Source organism: Myodes glareolus, chromosome 17, assembly GCF_982192425.1.
Source record: "Myodes glareolus chromosome 17, mMyoGla1.1, whole genome shotgun sequence".
NCBI classification, from domain to species: Eukaryota; Metazoa; Chordata; class Mammalia; order Rodentia; family Cricetidae; genus Myodes; species Myodes glareolus.
In genome coordinates, this window is record NC_142042.1 from 31,144,882 (window position 1) to 31,170,313 (window position 25,432).

General features: G+C 41.1%; 1 protein-coding gene across 23 annotated transcripts in view; it reads right to left on the reverse strand.

The window, feature by feature from the left end:
- Camk2d (calcium/calmodulin dependent protein kinase II delta) overlaps window positions 1-25,432 on the reverse strand; it is a 255,781-nt gene that overhangs the window by 11,903 nt on the left and 218,446 nt on the right. For 12 of the 23 annotated variants that reach the window (XM_085677741.2, XM_085677746.2, XM_048456694.3 and 9 more), the window contains one exon: window positions 21,482-21,530. In XM_085677741.2, the coding sequence (XP_085533867.1) occupies window positions 21,482-21,530 (49 nt within the window). Of the gene's footprint in view, window positions 1-21,481; window positions 21,531-23,922; window positions 23,965-25,432 lie in introns of all 23 variants that reach the window. The other 11 variants (XM_048456689.3, XM_085677739.2, XM_048456686.3 and 8 more) reach the window with 1 other exon arrangement.

Sequence of the window (25,432 nt, forward strand, 5' to 3'; positions counted from 1 at the left end):
ACTTAAAACTAACAGTGTTTTTAGTAAGTATTGTCCAGGTGGAAAAGTATAATTAGAAAACAACAACAATCTTTTAAAACTAGCCAAAAAAGGAGAAAATAAAAACCAATGTCAAGTGCTGTGTTACTTCAGCAGACTGGGCAGTTCACAGCTGTGCAAACTTCTGGAACAATTCCTGGGGTCCTGAAAACCCCACAACCTCTCACAAGCACAGGATGGAGTCAGGAGCAGCAGCAGTGAGTGACCATCTTTCACTCAGAACCACCGTCGCCCAAATATTCACTCACTTTCTCGAGTTTCGCTACGGTGACTTAAGCTTGTTTTTGCACTATCAGCGTCACGTAAACTGTCTTCCAGGTTACTTCTCATTCTCGGAAACAATGGCCTCCCAGCTGGCCTGGCCGAGCAACACGCAAATAGGGCTCAAAGCAGGATGCTTCTGGGCAGTAGCATCCTGGAGGCAGTGTGAGCTGAGCCTTGGTTTAGGAGGGGCCTGGAACTCAGGAATCTCTGAAGTGTTCATTTCCTCCAGGCAAAGGCGTGTGAGTGAGTCACAGTTGGGCCTGGCACAGGACGGCTGACTCTTGGAAGGAAAGCAGAAGGCTAGAAATGAATCACTCCTGGACAAGGCTCTGAGTTTAGAAGTTAGAGCTGTTCCACAAATTCAACATCTGACCTAGGCTGTGAGGGTGGGGTGGGTGCCAGTTAATTCTTCCCCAACAGCAGTGAGCCCAGGGGACAGTCACTGTGCCAGGTCCCTGGCTAGTTGTTTTCTCTGAAGAGGGTCTGCTCTTTGCTCTCCCTTCTTCCTAAAGGTAAGAAGTGACAGCCCCTGAGGTAAGATGGGGAATATCACCAAAGAGGAGGGCAGTGCCTTTGGGCACGCCCCACCGCCTGTAGGATGCCACCAGTTTAATCTCTGAATGCTGTCAGTCAGCAGGACCCAAAGTAGTTTTTGAGGATTTCTAGTTTGGGAAAAAAGAAGGGCAGAAACAAGCAGGAAAGATGGTCCAGATTCTCAGAGCTCCTTCCATGCAGGCATACAAACACACTGGGCATGTTTCCCCACCCAAAGTCACAGCTCCTTTGACTTATTTATTGATCTAGATATCAAAAAATCTTCAGTCCCTAGGACAAAGACTGGACATTTCAAAGTTACTTCCTTGTCTGAAGAGAACAAAGTGAATATTGGAAAAATGATTGATAAGCATCAGGTGATTTCAGGGATACTTCTGTGTAAGAACTACAGCAGAGAAAATTTTATTATTGTTTGATAAAAAACCTTCAGCTTGAAGGTACGGATGCTCCGAGACCAGGTACAGCATCCTAAGGGAAATCAGGCCAGGCCCTAGATCCCTACATCGGCCCCTAAAAAGATCTGACGGCCCTCCAACAGAGGGGTCCAAGGCAGCCCCACCCTGTGGCAACTACAGGGTAAGTCTATGGCCCTATCAGAACTGGCCTTCTCCTCTGTGCCCCTTAGCACTCAAATTAAGCCAGACTAAATTAGATGGAGTGCAACTTTCCCTACCCCACTCCTTGGCAAACCTACAGAAGTAAGGGCTTCTTTTGTTCTCCCGGTTTTCTGAGTGGAGGTTAAGTGTCTGTGTCTTTTTTCAAGAGCTCAGTTGTTGCTGCACCTGGAGGCTGTGTCTTCTACTCCTCCACTCTGAGCATCTAGCCAGGTTTGTGACGGAAGCCCTTTTCTCCTCACAGGCTGCCTCTGGTACACTGCGATGTCTCTCCCAATGATCCCCTAAAGATTGTGTACCCACCCCAGTGCTTGAAAGGCTATCCTGTGTGTGAGACTCCAGTCTTCTTTTGAGCTCCGTCTGTTAGCATTTAGTGTAGAGAGATCGCCTACACAGGAAAGAGTATCTTCACAGGTACTCTTCTCGTCTGTGATTTCTTCCATAATTCTCTCCTTCAGATCTATACCTGAAAGCCTATTTTCAAAGTCTCCCTTGAATATTTCATGCACTTCCAACCCAACTACCTGAACTAAGTTTGCCAAGTTCAACCACCACCAATGAGAATAGTCAGGCAGGATAGATAGATGCTAGGTGTGTTTCATATTATGAGATCACTTCTCACAATGTGGAAAGAAGCCTGTATATGCACACCATAAATATCTCAGCACCCACACATGGATAATGGATTGCTTTAGTCTGAGTTACCTTCTAATAAGCTCATGTCTTAGATAGAACGAGAGGTTTCAAGAGAGAGTACAAATCCAAGTGCACAGAGATGTTGAGGAGGGAGAGCGCAAGAGGGACCACGCAGGAGATATGGGAGAGATACTCCAATGCTGTGAATCTCGGAAACAGAACTGGTCACTTGACCAGAGGAACAAGCTAGCAGTGACTCCCTTCCTTGTTTCTCAGCTCTTCCTTCCCTGTGGCATCTGCTGGTTGGAGACAGGCACAGGCCTAGTTGTCATTGTGATACTGATCTGCTGCCGTCTCAGGTCACTGACACAGAAGAAAGCATAGCTTACAGATTTCAATTCCTGCCTCTTCATTGGCTTCCTGGTGGCAAGCAACAGGGTCACCATAGTCCAGCTACACAGACATAATTGGTTTTCCATGGATCTCTATCCAAGTGTATAATAAAGAGCTTGAGACCCAGAGGGCAGATCCTACCCCTCTCTCCAGTCCATCAAATTATGCTGCCTTCATCTGCTAGTGTTGCCCACTGGGCCACTTCTCCTGCACCATTGTGAGTCCGAGTACTCTCCCCTGTCCAGGTTCCATGACGTGCTGCCTTAGTGTCTGTGAATAATTCAGATCTTCACCTTTCTCTTTAGGAGGCATTCAGATGCTTACAAATGCATATCTCTTCCACAATGTCCCCCTTTGAAGTCTTGTAGAGTCTTTTCACTGTTGTTAGCATTCAAAATGAGACCGGCAAGCTTTTCGCAGCTTCAGTCCTGCCCATCTCACCAGATCTCATCAAAGGCTGCTTTAATCTCATGATGTTCCCAGCAAAACTTAAAACGCCCACACCTCTTCCTACCCTTTTGTCTTAGTGAACTGTTCCAGCGTCCATGCTTGTACATTTGTTTAAAAAACCAGATCTCAACTAGTTTTCCTTTAAAAGGACCCGCAAGCACCCACAGGCATGGTCATAAGGACGGGAGAATCTCACTGGGCCTTACCTTTAAACAAAGAATCATGAACAACTAAGGAATGATGGCAGGGAGAGAAACAGTCATCTCGAGGGAGGAGTCCCCCAACTGGTGAGCTTACACCAAGTGGTCAGCCCTGAAATCATGTCCATACAAGTAATAGTAAATGAATGAAACAGGTTGAATTTACATGTTCAAGTGTGTATGTGTGTGTGCACAAAACAGGAATGAAGAGCAAAGAGACTGAATTTGAGAGGAAGCAATGTGTGGATGGGCAAAGTTAGAAGGAGAAAATGGAAAGAGGGAAATGATTTAATTATATTTTAAGTAAAAAAAAAAACTTCCTTGGCCTTCATTTTATGTCAGGTTGAAAGGATATTATACACATGTCTTATACTTGTTACACATGTCTTATACTTGATTTTAAAAATCAGTTAGTGCCCTTGTCTTTACAGGCTCCCCCAGGTAGTCAGTTTCCTCTGTCTCTTTGTATGGGGCAGGAACAACACTATTGCAATACCAGCATCTGACACAGTTCCTGTCTTAGGGGAAATGTCCAGTGAGTATTTGAATGAACGAGCCCAGTTTATAATTCCCAGTCCAATGGTCTTTCCAGTGCACAATATTGCCTTATTTGGCATCCGATAAAGCCTCTAAGGGATATACAGTGGGAACAGAGGCTACAGCTCAGTAATAGAGCATGCGCTTAACGAGCAGGGAGGTCCCAGGTTCAATCCTCAGCACCAAAACCAAGTCTGTAATATAAGAACCTAATAGAAATCAATGTAGATGAAAGCAGCCTGTCTTGTACAATGATAGAAGAGATTTTCCCTTCAGATTCATATGGAGTGATTATTAAACGCCTTTCCTTTCCCAAATTTTCTCCTTTTTACTAATGGAGCCACAGTTTACCAAGGCTCCCCGCTGGGTGTACTTCTGCGATCTGCTGTTCCTTATCCTCATATCAATCATTCATGAGTCATTAACTTTCTTTGGTACTTGTGATGTTTCCCATGGCATATTCTCAACCCTCACATCTCATGACAAGCTCATGCGCTCCTCTGGCCTTAACTCATGCTGAGGACTGCCCAGTCTCCACCACGGAGTCCTCATCTTTGCAGCCTCTATGTTCCTGTTTGTTGGAGCTTGCCATATTCTAAGGATTTATTTCTGTTTTATTTTATGTATATTGGTGTTTTGCCTACATGTATGTCTGTGTGAGGGTGCCGAATCCCCTTGAACAGTTGTGAGCAGCCAGGTAGGTGCTGGGAATTGAACCCAGGTCCTCTGGAAGAGCAGCCAGTGCTCTTCACTGCTAAACCATCTCTCCAGTCAGTGTGCCATATTCTAAACATCCCTAGGTATAGGGTATTTCAGACTCACTTCACTTTCTGGCTGAAGCTGCTGAGTCTCCGCACCTTTCACCTGGGCCAATGGCAACCCAGTCGACTGAGCTGTTCCAGCCAGAAGCCTCGGTATCTCCTTTCGGCTCACTCCCTCATATAATGTAGCACGAGAGTCTCCTCACTGCTGGATCTTTCTGACAGTCCTTTCTCTCAGGGCTCATTGCCTTTGATCTGATTTAGGCATCTCCAGGATCTTCTCCTACACTGACCCCTTCCGTCCCTCACTGCAGCAGAACCATCCACCCAATCCCTTTAGGGTTTCAGGGCCTTTACTGTTCATAATTCAAAGGCTGACCTTCTCTGTGCACTTCAGTACTTTTCCAGCTTTCTGACCCATTCTTCAGCCACCCCAGGGGCTCTGTTCTTTACTGAGCCCTGAATCTTTGATGACATTGTATCTTCCCTCTATTTCCCCTTCTTCTGCCACATTGAAGATCTGTCTGGATATCTTCTCCAATGCCCCGCTCATAGGTTACCTTCTCTACCCTGCTGCTGTTCCTGAGGGCTCCACACCCAGCTATTTTTATCTCACTGTGATTGTGCTGCATCCTCAATGAGTGTGTGGCCATTTTATATTCTGAACACTTGGAACTGCGCTAAGGTTTCTAAATGCACATGCATTTGTGTACACATACCCAGGCTATAAAAATATAGTGTACATTCAAAATCATTAAGGAGATGTCAGGCACCTGGAAGATGCCCAGTGCTGCTCTGAGAGTAACCTGGATGTCAGAGTCAGCAGAAGGACTGAAGATCAGGCGGCAGGGTTTCCATGACGGAGCCAGAGAAGATGCAGTATGTACGGGCGCAGTAGGGAAAGCTAGGGGATTCCAGGCAATGTTGAAAGATGTTTCACTTCAAGAAAAGAAAGAGCGTAATGGAAACATCCTAACTATATGGGTTTGAGATTTTTATTTGTTTATGTTTGGGATTAAACAGACCCAGGCATCTAACTCCCTGCAAATGTGGCTTTTCACTCCCGGATGTTTGCAGATTTGTTACACGCTGAAACGCTTTACTGGGCTGTGTCTAAAGATTACTTACTCGGTCATCAAAAGCTGCCTAGTAGGAATGGTGGTTGGGTGTCTGGAGCTGTCTGTTCTACCCAGTCTTACCCACACATGTACTGCAGTTTAGTCTAACCCTTGCCCACCTTTCTCAGAGGGAGTTCATTTGGCTCCCAGACGCTTGAAGGACAGAGAGGTGGAATGATTGCTAAGCCACGCAGTACATTCAGACTAGGCCAGAACTTGAGCTTTATGTAGCTCAGCCACCCCCCACCCTTGCTATTCAAACTGTTAACCTCTGTTTCTTTATGGCTCACAGTGTTTAATTCAATATTTTGAAATCATAAACCTAAATGAGCCAGCTAAATGTCTTTGAACTCACTCTGACAAGGTGACTGACTATTTAATTACTGGGCCAGGTTTGCAATTAATTACAGTGCCAGTTTCCCACATCTGGGAGCCCCATGGCTTTATTGTCTTTTTCCATGCTGCCACCAACAAAAATAACCCTTGGGAACAGTTACATTAGGCAAATACACAAACTAGGATCATTTTCACGCTGTTGGTGGTTTCACAGAAACGGTACTTATAAGCCCAGTTATGCTTAGCATTCTCCGTGCAATTAACAACTTGTTTCTCAGTGGCTTTATTTTCCCTTCAGCAATTTTGTGTTAGTTAACACGGCAGAGAATAACTTCTATTATTTTATCACTGAAAAATCACACCTATGAATGGGTAGGACTGGTTGGTTTAGTAATCTATAAGATTTTATTCAAATATAAGACTAATAATCAATAATAATTTATATATAGGAATGTTTTCAAAAATTACTATCCAGTTTCTACTATAGAAGCAGCTAAAATGCCCACTTCTCAGGGCTGGGGAGATGGCTCAGTGGTTAAGAACAGTGACTGCTCTTCCAGAGGACCCAGGTGGATTCCTGGTACTCATATGGCAGCTTAGTTACCTTCTGTACCTCCCGTTCCAGGGCACCTTCTTCTGGCCTCTAAGGGCATCAGGCATACACAAGGTGCACAGACATATATGCAGGCAAAACATCCATACACATTAATAACGATGATGATGATAAATTTTAAAATTCCTCAGTGTTTCAATCTCTCTAGCCTCCCAAAAATAATGGTATAATTACTCAAAGTATCCTTGGGATTTTCTCTAGAATACGCAGTAGCTTTAAATTTAAGAACAAATACCTTATCCCTCTCAGCTTTTCATGATCTAACAATTAACAAATGACACACATAGTGTGTACCTTAGATTTTTAAGATTCCTAAAGTTATCTTTGAGTACAAACATGCCGGCTAACGAAAAATGAGGTCTAATGTATATGTCGTGTCAGGAATTCTAGTGTACACTCTGACTGTTAAGGGGCTTCCGCTCCACTCACTTCCCAATGTTGAGGAGCCTGTTGTCTGTGTTTCTGTTGCCTCACCGTGACACACCATCCATCTATCTACCTTTTGTCTGTCTGTGTTTCTCATGTTTTTCCTCCTTAGTTGGGCTTGCTGTTGTAGCTCCATTCCAGCTGTGGTACAGCAGCAGCAGCAGCATCAGCAGCAGCAGCAGCAGCATCATCAGCATCAGCAGCATCAGCAGCAGCAGCAGCTGCCTGACTCTACAGACAACAACCACAGCAGCTTTTCCCACAAGACCTCCAGCTTGGTTTGCTTTATCGTTACATCACAAACGATGGTCTAGCATGTCTATTAGTTTCCAGCTTCTGTCTCTCGGGCTTCTTGGAGACTCCTTGAAGCTTGTTGCCTTTTAGCCCTTGCATTCTTTAGCCTATACATATACAGATACCTAGATATAACAGGGTGTTAACAGATCTGAGAGTTGATGTTAATAGTTAAGATGCAAATGAAACACTCCGTGTTTGCCTTCTGGGCTAAATAGGAAAGTGTGACAAGTACTGTGCCATTGAAATCACCACACCTTGTGGACTTATTGTCCTTAAATACATTATGATGCCGTGGAAAAACACAAACATGTACACCTTCGTTTCCAACATAGCACATTCACAAGAGACACCAAAGTGTACGCTTTATCCTAAAGCAAAAGATCTTAAACTTATTATTCAAAACTGTGCTTTCTAGTTTTTGTTCTTTCTTGGTGTGTATGCTGAGATGGAACTCCGGGACTCGCAGACTTAAGCAGGTGCTCTGCCACTGAACTTCACCTCAGCATTCCTTCTGTGGTTTAGCTCTAAGATTATGAGGGGTCGTGGCAAGTACACAAAAGGCTGCAGAAGTAAATATTGTTATGTGCATTTAACAGGTGAGAAGTTCTGGATATTTTAATGACTGCTAGGACATGATTTAATTGGTATCTAATTCGCTTCCCGCTTTATCAGTTAAGTAACTATTATTGCAACTACCCAACATTACTCAGATTCGACAAAAACAAACGAACAAACAAACATTGACCCTAAAGAAATTTATATTGTAGTATGGGGAAAAGAGACAGTAACTCAATAAGTAAACTGGTATTTCTGATAATCATGCATATTAGGAGGAAAGAGCAAAGGAGAAGGGGACAAGGAAGGCTGGGTTTTGGAGGCATGCCCTTGTAATCAGAGTTTCTGTTGGAAGGTCTCACGGGGGCAACATCTGATGAGAGACTAGAGAGGAAATGCGTCTCAGCATGCACTAGGAAGCAAAAGCAAGCACAAAGGTACCCAGGTAGGAGCTGGCTTCACACAGCAGAAGAGTGTTCTTGTGGTCACGCAACAGAGGCGAGGTCAGCTGGAGAGGGAGGGCTGTTGGGGTGAGGCTCTTAATGGATTCTAATGGATTTGGCAAAGCACTGGAGAATGCTAAGCAGAACACAGATATATTTTCAAAGCAGTACTCTGAATACTGTGTCAAGAATAGGCTACGGACAGAAAATGCAGAGGAGAAGCCGGGCCAATAAGCAGGCAAAAGACGCTGTTACTTTGGGCCAGAGCGATGGAGGAGAAGTCCGCAAAGAAAAGCCAATTCAAACTAACAAAAAAAAACACACCACAGTCTGAAGTAGGAACCAGAGGACCAGCTGAGAGACTGGATGTGGGGTATCAGCAAGACTGATGACTCAGCTCCTTTAAAGAACCTAGACTGTGACACAATTATGTCAAATTCAATTTATAATTTATAGATGCATTTGGACACAGATATGGAAAAAGAGGTTGGAGACTTACTGTCTTAGAGTAATGAAATGTGAGAGAAACCGTGTGGACTGCAATGAAAGTCCATAAAATGAGGAAGAGGAATGGGGAGTATTTTTGTGGGGTGTCAATGTACACTGACACTTTGAAAATGTGTTATATATGGTGTCTGTGGTGTCAGATATATCTACACAGACTACTTACCTATGCATCTATGAAAATAATAAGGAGGCCCGGTGGTGGCAGCTCATGCCTTTAATCTCAGCACTCAGGAGGCAGAGGCAAGTGGATCTCTGAGTTCAAGGAGCCTAGTCTACAGAGCTAGTTCTGTGACACTCAGGACTACATAGAGAAACTGTCTTGGATAAAAAAGGAAAAAAAAGGGAGGAAGAAAGGAAGGAAGGAAGGAAGGAAGGAAGGAAGGAAGGAAGACAGACAACGAAAATAATAACGAAAAGTTCAGGAATGGTCCAATTTCAGTACAGTTGTAAACTTTTCTGTTCTAATCAAAAGAGATCAAACAAGCCATGCAAAGAAACTTGCATGTTGCTAACATTGTCTTGCAGGTGCCAATGTAATCACATGTAATTGATCAGAGGGACAATACGGCTCCGGCAGAAGTGTTATTTCTGCCACCGTCAAGTTATTTCTCCCAGTACTCCTCTCTAAGCCAGCCCTTCTGCACTGGCCCTAGCCCCCCAATAAAACAGAGAAGCCAATTCTGTCCAGCAATGGCTAACAGAATACCGCATATGTCAAAAGAAATGAAGATGCTCTGCATACCACACAAATTTTAGGAAGAAAACACTAATTTGTACACCAGAGTGAATAGTTAATCTTCAACACTGACTAAAACATTAATGCAGAACAACAACAAAGTCATTCACGGGGAATTGCAGGGTGTGCTGGGTCTCATTCCAGGGCTGGACCAACAGGACAGCGCTGGGTCTCATTCCAGGGCTGGACCAACAGGACAGCTCAGCCTCCTGCCCCTGCCTGCCTCTCCATTTCCTGCACACACGGGGTTTTCAGTCATTAAAAAAAATGAATGAATTCAGATCGTTTAAATTTAGGACCCTCTGTGGGAATTACAAAGCATCTAAAATTTCCACATGTGATGAGAGTTATGTCCTCATATGAACTTCTTGCTTTTGCTTTTTGACATGAGACAGTTTCTCTGGGTTTTCAAGATTAGCTTCAAACTCCCAATTGTCTCCCTTCAGTCTCTATAGTTCTATGGTTTTAGGACTCACCACGACACCTGATTTTTTTTGGTTAAAAATTCAATGCCTGTATTGTTCTTTGTTTTAGATTTATCTCAGTATTATCCAGAAACCAAGAACTAGAAAATAAAAGACAAGCCGTGACTATCTAAAGGGAAATTCGTCCCCGTCCCATCTCAGGATGCTTCGTGTTCAGAACTGAGAGGAGACCAAAAGTGGTTAAGGGCAGTTGTATCTTTCACGACTATGAGCTTTAATATTAGGTCAAGTCCTCTGAGGCTAAGCTGCATGCCGGAAATCAGCCTTAAAAGGCAGACAGCAAAATGTCAAAACTAAAAGCAGAAATACCCCAGGGAACCGAGAGAAGCAAGATTCCGCAGGATCTGAGCTGTGTAGGTGGGGAAGTTACTTAAGGCATTTTGAGACACGTCAGTGTCAGGTTTGCCAATCATGGACTTCTTACTGGAGCAGGTAAGTCCTGAACCTGCATACAGTCTGCTCAAGGTTCCCGCCTTTCCCACTCCAACCTGGAGTCAGGGTTCTGATGAGACATTCATACATCACTTACTCCACCAGCCATAGAGTAACAAACCTGGCAGAGTTCTAATGGGTAGTTTAGTATCGACATCCATTTCTTTTGTAGACTACTATACCCGCTATGGTTTTAACATTTCTCTTTCTACCTGTAAAAGCTTAGATTCCTAAAACCTGGGCCAGTGTTTGCTCTTACAAATTTTTATGCTTGCTAGAAAACCTCCCAGGCACGTGTCTTCATCATCACTTTAGGGAAGAGTTTCATATGCTATTCCAAATATACAGCATCGTGTTAGGCACAGAGAACCGAGACGTTCAGAACTGTGGGATTCAGGGCAGCGGATGACAGTGTGGCTGCAGCTCCGAGGCCACGTAGCTAACTTCCCTAAGCTCCCACGTGTTCTTCTGAAAGACCACATTGATAAGATTTACTTACGAGTGCATTTACACCAAGATAATGTCAGGCAAAGTCACCAGACACTCTGCGGTCATCTTTAAGACAAGGGTGTGTCGGATAAAAACTATGAACCATCTTTATTTTATTTACTTCTCCCTAATAAAGGGTAATTTATGTACAAGTGCAGATCCTATTCATACTCACTTTGGAATACACTACCTACTTTTTTTTAAAAAAAAAAAAAACAACAAAACAGGGCTTGGTTTTCAAAACACACTTGCTGAAAGAGGAGCTAAGTGAAAAAGTCAAGAAAGAACAGTGGTGTAGGAGGTCCTTCTGTCCTTGTGTTACTTTCATTGGTTAATAAAGAAGTTGCTTTGGGCCCTAGATAGGGCAGAACTTAGGTAGGCGGTATATCCTTTAGTCAGATGGAAATAAAGCTTCGGTGAATTTAGTTCTCTTTAAGCTCCTGTAGACAGTAGGTGATGAGGCCAAGATTAAAAGTGGTGACATTTAATTGCGCCTTAGTTACTAGAAAGAAATGAGGAGTGAGCATTACGAATGCCCTCAGAGGACAGCGATTTCCTACAGACTCATTTTTCCAATGAAAAGCACAAAAGAAGAAACTAAACAGTTCCTCCTTTGACGATTCTTATCTCAGCAGTACTCTTAAGAAATCCTGTAGTTCAGATTAGAAAACTCTGCCAAGTAAAGCTCAAAGCCAAATAAACACAGAATCTTTGCTTCTTAAAACCATGCCATCTGCGGGCTCTATAGTGACCATACCCATTTGGTCCATGGACAGAAATCTTGAGACTGGATTTATGACGCCTTTCATGATTCCTCACACACAACTTGCACTTCCCAACACTGAACTCATCCCAATCAACGTTCTAAAGCTTGGAGATGTTTAGGAAAGTTGCCTTCTCCTCTAACTGCACACAACCCCTGTGGTCCAGTTAAGCCCTTCTGATTACAGTTCACTCCCTGCTGACTGACAGTAGACTACAGTCTTCAGAACTCACTCCAGACTAGCCTGAACCATTTGTAAACCTAGGCAACTCCATGAAGATCTTTGAGGAAAAACTATGACCATTTCTTTCCTGAAACAGTATACTTTCTCTCTGAATGCTAATGACTTCTCTTTTTTCTTTTTTTGGTTTTTCAAGATGGGGTTTCTCTGGGTAATAGTCCTAGCTGTCCTGAAACTCACTTTGTAGATCATGCTGGCATCAAACTCAACAAGACCCCCCTGCTTCTGCCAACCAGGTGCTGGAATTAAAGGCATGAGCCGCCACCACCCAGCTATAATTACTTATCTTTCTGTAGTTTAGAAGTCCGATTTTCAAGGAGTTAGCTCAGGAGTTAATGTATCTATCACCTTTCATGAATAAAGTTGCATTTTGTACTAAAATAGTGGTAAGAATACAACATGAAATGACAGAGAAGATGAAATGTGATAAAATAGTTTATAATTTATATATAGCTCTAAGTTTAGCGTCTATTAAATGGGACCATGCTTTAAATTAGGTAGTGGGAAAAACATACACGAACAGAACTAAGAAAGTTTTGCTTTTTGCAGCAGCAGGAGACCATTGCCAAAAGCTACAACTATGTCAAAACACAGAGAACAACTAACTGAAAGTGGGTGTCAAAACAAATTGAAATATCAACAGTACAACTTCAGCACCAAAGGCTCAGTGAATATCTTGGAGGGGTGTGAGAGACTATAATATTCAGAGGATCCTGAAATCTGCAGTACGGTTGTGCCTTCTAGCTGTGGCAGGAAGTTCCACTCACAACTCTTAACAATATGGCTGCCTAAACCAGACTTGAATATCTCCAACACCAGCTGACATCCCAAAATGGTTAGGGAAGGTTTAGCAGGGCTCCACTCCTAGATGAAGAACTACAAGTAATTAGCAACTCTCAGGAGAGGGCGAACTAGTCTTCCCCCAAAATGAGCTTCCTGATTGGTTACCTAACATTGAGTAGTCAGTCCTAGAAATATTTATATGTAGGCAACACTGAACAGAGTTGGCAGGTTGTAGTTATATGTCCACTCATTGATACGTATGTGCAACAGGAATGGATAAAGAAGAGAAGACTGGATTTGGAAGGCAAGTGAGGGAGAGTGTACATGAGGGAGGCAGGACGGACAAGTGCCAGGGGGAAAACTAGGTAATTATTTTTTAATTAAATTAAAAAAAGAATGTTCCAGAAATTCATAGTAGTAAATATATTTAGACTGTTTAATTTATAGGAAGAATCACAATATAATCATATAGTTTCACAGAATTTTCAGATATATTTATTAGAAGAAAACAGTTCACAATCAGAAGGAGATGGCATTTTAAGTAACTACTGCATGAGGGCAAGTGATTTAAGAATTATACAAAATTTACAGAGAGAACAAGTAAGCAATTGAGATTGAACTATATACAAATGAATGGATTCAACTCTTGCTTTTAGATATCAGGTTTCAGAGAACTTGTTTCATTTATAAGATGGCTATGCATGAGGTCAAGGATAACCTCAGGCTTTGGTCCTCACTGCAGCCTTGAGACGGGTCCTCTTTGTTGTTCCTTAGCTATGCACACCAGGCTAGCTGGCCCAAGAGATTTTGGGGATTCTCCTATCTCCAACTTCCATTTCCCTATTAATTACAGATGTTCATACTGTGTGTCTGCTTCTATGTGGGTTCTGGGGATTCAAACTTATGCCCTCACATTTATGCAGTAAGCACTGTTACCCACTAATCCAAATCTTTAGCCCCTGATTTTGTTATAGTTTTACATGGTTGATAATTTTAGAAAATGAAATATGCCCCCATAAGAGCTTGTATTAGAATATATCTACTCACTGTATAGTGCAACTGATAACATGTATATATGTCAATGGAAGCTTTCTTCCAATTATAAATACATTCTCTAAAATTATATTAATTTATTGCAATTGTTTGTGCTTTTCAGCTTAGAATTAAATGAATTTCTATGATCATTTTTGATAGCTTACATGACTAACATCTATGATATTTTTAATCTATCATCTATGTATCTCTTTATCTATTTCTCTATCTCTATAGCTCTCTATCCATCCTTCCTTAGGATTATTTTAGACATTATTTTAGACAGGGTTTCTCTGTGAAGCCCTGGCTATCCTAGAAATTACTCTGTCGACCAGGCTGACCTCAAACACACAGAGATTCACCTGCCTCTGCCTCCTGAGTGCTAGAATTAAAGGTATGTGCTGCCATAGATTTGGCAACAATCTAATAATAGTATTATACCACAGGAGTGTAGAGGAAAGGTTAAACTCCTGTATTAGTAATTCCAGTATCTATATTGTACTTTCAGAAGCCAACTGGAATAACAGAGAAGTTAAGAGACCTGCTCTAAGCAAGTTTAATAGAGGATGGAATTAGAAGTAGACTGCAGATTCCCAATTCCAGCCAGGTTACTGCCGACCGTTTATATTTCACATCCTAAAAACAGTGGTGAGGATACAATAAGAACTGAGGGAGGAGACAGAATGTGATGAAAGTTAATTAATGAATATATACAAATTTAACTCCAAGAAAGTTTTGTACTTAATAAAACATGTATACAACTATATCATAAATAATGGATAGCAGACTGCCTATAGAATGTCTGATGCTATGAATGGTGAGTTTGATCTATTATTTATTTCTTTATAGACTGGTTCTCCTTTCGTAGCCCAGGGTGGCAGAGACCTGCCTATGTGGATCAGGATGGCTTAGAACTTGGTACTCTCCATCCTGTACCTCCAGAGATCTGGGAATACAGGTGTGTACCGTGACATCTGACATCTTTCTAAAACTAATATAGATTACTTTCTATTAATAATAAACGTTAGATTTCAAAGTCTTTGAATTATTAAAATTAGTTCAAAGTTTATAATTCATAGCCTAACCAAAGTTTAGAAACTGGTAGATGGAATCTTAAAACACATCCATGGAAAATTCCTAGACTTCTGCAGAGAACATCTGAGGAAGCCCAAGGTCTCCATATAAAGCAGGATAATTTTAATGTAACCTTTCTGTACCCACAATGTACTATAAGCCACCTCCAGATTACTTACAATGCCTAACATGATGAGAAGGCAATCCTGTGCAAACACTTGCTGTCTTTGGACAGTTCTCAACCTGCGGTTTGTGACCCCTTTGGCAAACCTTTACCTATAAAAATATTTACATTACAATTCATAACAGTAGAAAATTATAGTTATGAAGTAGCAACAAAAAAATTATGACTGGGTGTCTTCACACCATGAGAGACTGCATTAAAACATCTCAGCATTAGGAAGACTGAGGACCACTGGTAGAGGATGATGACATGTAGTCAAGGGATACAGTGTTAGGAAACTGAGGACCACTGGTAGAGGAGGATGACATGTAGTCAAGGGATACAGCATTAAAAAGACTGAGAACCAGTGGTAGAGGATGAAGTCACTGCGCATGCTCACCATGGTTTTGTCTCATTTTCTTTGGCATATTTTATTTTGGGATGGAGTCCCCCTGGTCCCCAGAAATTTTGAATCTTGGTTGAATTTTCAGATGAGTACCATGTGAGTGTGGTGCCTGACTTATGATTTTATGTGTTGTTTATGATTCATAGATCATTTTGTGAAATAATGCTATGTGTGTGTGTGTGTGTGTATGTGTGTGTGTATTTTCCCAGTACTGTGGGTTGAACCTAAAGTCTCACGGAGCTAGGCAAGTGCTCTACCACTGAATTAAGTCCTCAGCCTCTCTATAGCTATTTTAAAATATAATTGAGTTTTGTAAAATTGCAAGAAAAGCTATTCCTAGAATGTCGAAGCCCTCAGTTTATAAAAATATAGAGTGAATTTGTTTTCCTGTTATAGGAATATAGTTTTCCCTGCCTCTCTCTCTGTCTTAACTGGGCTGGCAACAGTTTTGACCCTGCATTTTGTCAGAAAAGTTACTTACACAAGCACAAGGCAATCACTGACAGACTCAAGATTCAAACTAGAGAAAAGGAGAAGGCTTATGCATGGCAGGTGAGAGCTAAGTCCTGCATGAATCCTCCTACACTTCTGATCCTCTGAGAAGCTAAAGACCAGCAGGTAAGTACATATTTTCAGACAAACGGTTTTCTTTGAAAAACATCAAAAATGAAATTGTAGGTTAGAAATCTGAAAGAAATTAGTGTACATACTGCAAACTGTCTAAGACGCCTTAGGCTGATTGAATAGCGCAATTACCCCCACTCCTTGAGCAAAGATGTTTCTTGATTCATATGTCTTCTGGAAGTGGAATGTTCAAGCAAGGGAAGTCCTGAATGACAAGCAGGAAGCAAGTCTGAAAAAGTGCAGCATCTGATCGTCTGCTCCAAGAAGTCCCACACAGAAAGAAATATTCTCCTCAAGGTAACAGTCCACATTGGGTGCAGAGTCTAAGCACTTGGTGAGCACACTGTATACTAATGTGCAGATTTAGAAGACACATACACAAACTCCAGGAGATTGATAGATTAGCTCAGGAGCTGAAAAGGGGGTGTTACCAGGCACCAGATCCCATGCAGGTGTAAAGGGTTCAACATCTTTGTCTTTAACAGGGCTTTCTGGAAGCATCCTATACAGCTTCTTTACCACCACCCCACGAAATAGAGGAAGGGTTGAGCAAGGATGTAGCCCCTCTCAGTTGACCCCAGAACTAGGGATCTTTGTTCGGTGTGCTGAGCTGCATTGGGCTAGACCTGCAAGGTGGATGACAGGCAGCAAGGGATCCGAGTGAGTGGCTGCTGAGTGGTGAGCTGAAGTGACATGCTGGAAGCAGGATGAATGGCAGGATGACAAGGATATACAGAAGCCCAGCTTCCACGGGTGACACACAACTCTGGCATGCTGGGAAAGAGCAGCGGGTGCAGCAAACAGGCGTGTGCTCATCAGTAAGGAGCTGGCGCTGAGCAATGATGCTGGGTGGGTTAGGAGGTGGAGAGGCAATGTGGCATACAGCGACAGGCCCTGCAAACTGTGGCCACAGCCACAAACCAAAGGACAGTCTTCACATGCAGACAGTGTGGAAGCGGACCCTCATGCCTATAGAAAGGATCACTGTTAGATGTGCCAGTCACTAGGGAAAGGTTATTGGTGACACTGGTTGATAAAACTAGCAATTAATGTGATGTTAGGAATGTATTCAAAATGCAAACAGCTAGTACAACAATTTTGGACTATTGGCTTAAATTTTGAAGACAGTTAAATTTTAGCATCAGAAATTTTATTTTGTATTATGGGCCATGACCACTTCATGTCTATGGCAGTAACGGCCCATTGTTATGATGCCATTACCTTCCAAACTATTGCTAGCTCTCCATGACACTAAACAGCAGCTGAGTTTGATGCAGCACCAAAAATAATATCTGACTTCCAAACACCCAAACACAAGACAATATTAGAAAGTTATGCAAAATGTCAACACTAGGATGTGAGCACTTTGCCTTTGGAGGAAGAGGACAGTGCACTCTGGGAGATTTGTAAGATCACTTCACAGAGGAAGTCATCAGGATGACTGCATGCTTGGGAAGGAACAGGTCACTGTAATGTAATATTTTAGCTTTGTTCATTTACTCGGATATGTTTTGTTTTGTGACAGGCTATTTCTACATAGCAGAGGTTGGCCTCCAACTAGTGATCCTACAACTTCAGCCTCCTGAGTGTTGGGATTACGGAAAGGTGTCACCAAACTCAGATTCTTAACTACATTTAAACAAAACGAAACAAAACTAAAATCCTACCAAAACAAACAAAAGAGTTTTGGCTCAATCATGGGGAGATCTTGAGTCTCACTTTCCCATTGTTCCCTTACTGTTTATTGAATTAGGAGAATTGAGCCTACCTTCCAGAAAAAGAGCTTCCTGTATAACATACGTGCGGTGTTGGCTCTGCATCTTTGAAATCCCTTGACCATGATTAGTTTACAAGGAGCTCAGGTGAAAAACTGATACTCAGTGGAGTATTTGCTGAGTGAGTGAAGAGACCCAGATAACCTACTCTAGGCAATTCAAAATTAACATGTAGACAGGAGCCTGGAGAGCCCAAGCCACTAAAGAAAACTGAACAAGTAGACCTAAAAGAAACCACTCTGCTCCCAGACCTGGCTTCGAGGATAATCCATAGTCTCTGCTTAGAAAGTTCCAGTCATCTATTTGCTACTTCTGCTGACTTTATTATGCAGACAGCTGGCCTGGTGATTAATATTCTGGCTATCCCTAAGACCTTGGGAGAAGGAACTGTGTTGTTGATATACTTCTTTCTTTGATTAGGCCAGTTTATGTGTGAGCCACCCAAACCCTCTGCAGTGGAGAGGAGAGGGAAAGTTTCATTTCCCAGGTGTAGCTGGTCAGGACCAAGCATTGGTATGGGAAGCCTGTGACATGGTAGCAAGGGCCATGCACCTCAATGAAGCAGCGTAGGCGGTGTAGGTGATGCTGCCAGATGTGCTTCATGGGAGAACAGGTGTTAGTACTTAGGACTATGCTAAGGAAATGTTTAGATGCCAAGTGTGGGGTTTCACCTGAGTAACAATGCTGTCTACAACCTTGCTCAGACAGCATAAGCAGTGGAAGGAAGGAAAGGAATGTTCTAGATGTGATATTATCAGGCATAAAGGACATGGTTTTGGTCAAATTATATAATGGTCTTTATAGGTTCCTATGCGGAAGATATCTATGTAACTTTGTCTTCTAACAGAGCAAAATGATAAACATACTTCCTACTAAATTACACAGAGTATGGAAAATCCTGGGGTGAGCAGAGCAAAATTATCCACATGAATTAAGGATATCAGGCCTTTCTTGGGGAATTATACAGTGATTTAACAGAGGGGGGGATTCCTGCAAAAGCAGATCATCAACAAAACAAACACATTAAAATGATGTCCAGTCTTTCATCTTCTACCTCCCTTACATCTAGAATGATGTCTGAGGTCTTCTGAAGCACCTTCGAGTCCTACTGGTTTCCAGAGTCCGTCAGTATTAAAAGTCTGTCAGCTATCAAACAGCTGCACATGTTTTAGAGAGAAGACAGTGATGCCTAATGGGCATATCTATGCCTCTGGCCAGCTCTACACTAGTACGATCAAGCGGAAATGTAATTTATTCATTAGACTCCAGAGTACAAATGAAGCCCTGTGTTCAATTATCAACTAGGCGTTTCTTTTAATATTATATTATGCTTTTTAATCTTAATATTATACTTAATTTCTGTAAGATTTGGTGTGTGTGTGAGAGTTCAGTATAACTCTAAAAAACTCATCCTTTAGTTTTTTCAAATTCCAGAGGGAACCTTTGATTTGTTTGGTTTTGATTTATTTCTTTGAGGCATGTCTCACTATGTCCACCGGGGCTGACCTACCACTTGTTTTATATGGACACTTGACCTGGAGTTCTGTATTCTTCTGCCTCAGCTTCTTAAGGGCTGGGGTTACAGAGGTGTACTATCATGCCCAACTGAGAGACTCATATTAGGCATTGGTATTTATATAAATTAAAGTAAGCTATCCTGAGCAAGTATTTAGTACTTGACTCCAGTCAAATTCAGATGAGAAACATTACAAATTAAAACCATTCTCATAATTACCAAGGTGTGAAAATGTCCTAGATGGATGAGCTCCGTATACTGAGGTGTTTTCATTCCCCTTATTATTTAAAGACTATTTAAATAATCAGTTACTTAAAGATTCGGTTCCTCTGGTGGCTAATGGATAGGTTTTCAGACACTTGGTGAAAAATCGAGGCCAGAGCATGGGGTGGAGACTAAGATCTAGTAAGCCTCAGCAAAGGCTAAAATAATGAACATATGAGAAAAACTTGCTGGCAAAGTGGATGGCTGAAGAGTCCTCTTAGCTGAGGCCAACTGTACCCTGGCATTGAACAGGCACAGAGCACCAGAGTGTTGTGGCTCATTATAATATTAAAGCACTCCTCCTCAAGCAGAGATTGTAGAGGCCAGTGAAACATGGAATGCATGGAGCTGTATTTAGAATTGCATGTAATAGTTTATGTGTGAAACAGACTAGGCTATGCAAATGAGCCTGAAAGCTTACACTTTGTGACATACAAACTCCCATCCTTCATGAAACAGGGCTATTTGAGCTGGGAGCTTTCTCTCCCATGATCTGCTTTCTGTTTCTATTTCAGCGGCAGCAACCTTTGCTTAATTCTTTGTTCTGATACACAATAGTCTAGAACCTCTCTGGGTGTCCCACCAAACACGTAGATAAGCTGATACCAAAATCATATAAGATTTCATTCAGTTGATGAGCTGATGAATCTAAAACACTTACAAGATGATGCTCCTTGGAAAGCTAAATGGTACATCTGTTTACTCGGCTATCAAAACTGTCTTTATCTAACACATTCATAAGACTACTTTTGTTCAAATTTTAGATCAGAGGCAAAAGGGGGATGAAGAGACTTAATTGTATCCTTGACCCCACTCTCCACTTTTGCACTCAAAAAAAAAAACAAAAAACAAAAAACAAAAACAATGAGGGGCTCCCTGTAGTAGAGGGAGGGCAGTGCACTAATAATATAAAGAATGCGTGTTAATAGTCTTAGTCATTCCACTAAACCAAGAAGAAAAAAGTCAGCAGAAGTGAGTGTTAGCTGCACTCTGCAGTCATTTTCATTCCCTAAACTCTCTACATTTCTCCTTGATCTGAGATTTCTTGGTTCTTTGTTCTATAGCACAAGGACATTTCCTTTCCTTCGGGACTTTATTATATTAATGTCACCTAAAAAATTACAGCATTTAGTGATGTTTATAGGGAAGGTATTTCCAAGTGAAGATTTAGATAACTGTTGAACCACACCTTTCAATTCTTCAAAAATATTTCTTTATTTTATTTCTTTAAAATTTTTATTTTAAATATCTTTATCATTATAATTCTTTTTCAGAATACATTCTAGCCAAGCAGACCACTGAGGACGAGGCTGCAAATAATGAATTACAACAAGAATACAAAGCCGTAGGAAAATTAACACTTTACAACCAGTCACATGGTTAAAGGAAGTAAGTAGGAGTGCATATTGAGTGTGTTTATGGAGAGATTTCAACAGTTAGAAAACTTTGGCAAACAATTTGAAACAGAAGTCGAGAATATGTTAGGAAAGTGTATGAAGCCTAGGCAAAAGACTTCCAAAATTAAGTTCCACAGGAATTCAACAGAATGCCATTCAAACAAAAGTTTGAGAAAATACTAGTGTATTTCAGACCACCTCCTTTGAATATAATCTTGAACACAGTCTTCTATACAAATTTTAATGATTTACCTAAAGCACATATATATTGTATACTGAATTTGACTGATGTGTTTAACCTCAGTCATTGTTAGCTGTGATGTCAACAGTATGTTTTCACCGATCACGTTTCAGTTTAAAACACATAAAATGTGAAAAAACATTGACATATTCACAGTGTTTCATTATTCAGAGTAATGAATTCATAAAATGAATATGAATTTCTTTGGGGATAAGCCTTCTCTGTGACCTAAATTTATTGATCACTTGGAACAGGCTTTGCTAAATGCACGTGGAGCTCTCAGTGAGGGCTTTCCCAGGTTTTGGCCCCAGCCTACCTTTCACGTCTTCATCCTCAATCGTGGTGTTTGAGCTCTCGGTTGACTCCTGTTCAGAAGGAAAGACAGTTTAGAGCGTCACACAGAGAAGAGCTGATTCTTCTGACAAACTTGGCTGGTGGAACAGACATATCATGCAAATTTCTTCAGCAGGCTGTGTGCATACGCTGACATGCAAATGGACAAATGCATCACGTGATTTTCAACAGAAACAAGATGTCATACGCTGCAAACATGTCAAAGGGAGTACTCTGGCCACCTGGTCACTGATGCAGGATGAACCCAGGTGAGGTGCAGAAGCAGAAGAAGTATGGGGTTTATTTAAGAATCGAGTAAGATGAGTTCATACTCTAGTGTCTCACACTGTGTTTTTAGGAGGAAAAACGGAATATTTAAGCAGAATAACCTTGAAACTTAGAATGCATGGCTTTATTTCTAACAGACCAATCAGTGAAGAGCACCTTCTTTGTGTTTGGCACTGTGTCAAGCACAGAATTTGTGGCTATGTGTCTACCCTCCCCCTTTGTAGAGGAAAGGCATTCCTCCATCGCTTCATTCAGAAGCTGGAGCTATTGGCAGAGTCAGGCTGATCAGAGTTGTCAGAAACTGTGTCGGGTGTATGTTTAGGATAGTGGAATCATAATGAATTATTTATTTTCAAGGTCAGCGAGACTTTTTTCATTCCTTTCTAACTCAGAAACAGTCAGTCATTCAAAAGAAAATCTCTTTCCACAATGAAAAGACAAAGTTCTTTGTAAAACTACAAATTCAGAAGAAGAGTAGTAAGCACACTAGAAAGTGCGCTGCAGACGCTGGTGGTTAAAATACATTTCTTAAAGTGGTTACATTAAGATGTACCAGTGAAGTATTTTCCAGCAAAGGCATGCTACAGTACTCATAAGTATTCCTTTTCATTTTCCACTTGGAATGATTGAAGACCAGAGCTTAAAATAATTTGGACCAAACTTCCAGGCAATAGCTGTATATTCAGTGAATGGAAAACAGGTTGGGAAGGTAATAATAATAATAGTAGTAATAATAATAATAATAATAATAATAATAATAATAATAATAATCCACACCAGTGTCCATTTATAGATTCGGCATTTTTGGAAAGCTATCTATTTCTATAAATACCATATGTAATATTTAAATTAAAGAGATAAACTAGTTACTGTCCAGAGTCTCCACACATACAAAACCAAGGAAAAAATCTTCATGCATTTCTTTAATGTGACGTGGCATTCAGAATTAAACACAAAATAAAGGTTAAACCATGCACATAAAAAGGAATGAATTCATGTAGGCAATAATACCATGCAGTAACTCTTACAAATGCCAGAGCTAGAACTACAGCAGTGTCCACTTCAGCCGCTACGCCTGGTTTTCCATCTGATAGTGCCATTAATGGGACTGTTCTCATATGTGCTGGCCCTGACTACCTCAACTCCTTCTGGGGACCTAGAACATCCCCAGTGTCATGACACTAGTGTACATCTCAGATTAAGACACAAAACACTTCATTTTCAATATGGGTCCATGAATTACTGAACCAGAGATGAAATGTATTTCCTGATCCTCCAACATTGTTGATTCCAGGAAGGGAAAGACCTGTGACTGTATTGAGCATCTTAGAAAAGTCATGTATTTTTTTCCTCCCCTTAGATATTATAGTGTATAACAAGTGATGAGCTGGACAGAGAATACATATAAAAAATGTTTTTTTAATCCCTCAGACATGTATGCAAGTGTTGGTATGAACACGGTATACACATAATTTATAAAAAGTAAAACACATTAGTCTTCAACATAATCCTTTAATATCTGTTGCTATAATTTGTATAGATGGACAACAAACATATTTAACATGAAATGGAATTCCTGATGCTCTTCACATTCACGGCAAACAGTAACACCACCAGCAATATCATCAATAACAGGGAACTAAAGAACAGGCAAACAACAACAGCAACAACAGAACCACTGTGACAACAGAAGACAACTGAGAAGCTCAAAAACAAGTTTGAGGAAAAAAGAAACAAAGTCATTCTATTGAAGACAATGGAAGGACAGCAGGAAATTCTGAAATTTCATGCTATGAGTGTTTATCACACAATGAGCAAACAGGCACAGAGAAATAAAAAGACCACATGGAATTGTCTAATGTACAGTCATCTCAACAGAAAGATTTAACCTGACCCTTATTTTTTTTTTTTTTTTTATTTACTAAGGGATCACTGATTTCTCTTTCAGGCTGCCATCGTTTTTGATCTGAAAGAAGTCTATGCATAATTCTAGACCTATTAGGCACAAAAGAGTACGTGTTGGAAAGAGGGCCAAGTTTTTCTTTCCCACTTGAGATCGGGAATCAGTGTTGGACAGGGCATTTGATGAGATGTGCAATCTTATCAAAGCAAATGGTGTTGATTCTTTCTGAATACCTTGTTTCCGTCAGGGTTGTGGATTACAGTAGTTTGGGGCTCCTGAGTGAGAACAAAATAGAGAAAGAAACAGTTCGTATTGGTAAGTACATTCTTACTAGGCTGTGGGGCAGAGCAGAGTGAGCCAACAGACAGGACTAGAGAGTGACGAGAGCTAAAGCCATGTCAAGGGCTGTCAACAGCTGACAGGATCTCTGGGGAGGCCTCCCTGGTGAGTCTATGAGATCACGCACCTCCCTACCCAGAAGCAGCATGCAGGAGACCTTATTCCTGATAGATGAGCAAACAGGCAGGCCTTTGCAGTTTGGAGATCTAAAGAGGCACCTGCTGTTTCACCAGGCCCTAAGCCAGGCAGAGCTGTCTTTTCTTCTCTACTGAATACTCTGTTGCTGTCTAGCTCACAAAAATTGGCCAAGGATGCCATAGATGGAAGTATTGCAGAAGACATCAAATTCTTTGTGAAGGTATTGTTTTTCAGCTGTCTTGCCTTGGGACTGGACTCTGATGTTATTATAATCAACACATAGCTGAATACCCTTGGAGAATCTTGAAATACTGGACCACACATTTGGACAAACAAAAAACCCTACAAAACTGTCCAACTGAATACATTCCAAAGCTCATGAAAAAAACCTAAAAATACTTATAAAGTTGATTTAAGTGTTTTTAGAACTAATCGTAAAACGCTATCATTAGAAAGGCTGTTGATATATTCTATCCTCTACCACTCACATGGAAAGGAAAAGTTCTGCTTTATGAGCTTCATATGCAGACTAGTAAGTTGTTAGGTAATGTAATCTTTTTCCACGAAGAAACTATTATTTTCATATAGTTTTCTGTGAAAAAATTCTTAAGTGGAAAATATATTCAAATACTAATGTTAAAAAAAATAGACTGAGTGTTCACACAGCAATAGCACGCTTGGTGCGTACATTAATAAGCACTTTAGCGCCTGTGAGCAGCTGTAACCATGGCCAGCCTTCTCCACAGGAACGTCCCCAAGGGACGGCCTGCATTGCACACTTAGAGAAACACAACTGTTGCTTCTTTTCTTCTCTTCTGTGGACTGAGCTGTGAAACTCACCTTACTAGTAGATAAGCCACTATCGTTTTTGGCCCCTTTTTTTCTTACCCATTTTTAAGAAAACGTTTTTTCCCTTTTACAGAAATAGGGATTGAACCCCTATTTATTTCTTCTAAGTTAAGAAAATATTCTACCACTAAGCTATCCTCTCAGCCCAATAACCCTCCATCTTGACACGTCTTTTCCTTCAAATGTTTTTTTAAATCAAATCTCTAATTGGCTCACTCAAGTAACATAACGCATAACATTTTTAAGTCAATGACAATACCAGTCTGAGCATAGTAATAATCTCTAGGAATCATGAGACAAATTATGAAAACATTTGAAGAAAATCTTATACATCCCTATGTACTAAATGCCAGTATTCAGATTTTGCACTGTAGCATAACACTATTCCTATGTGAAGAACTAACTGACTTAGTTGCT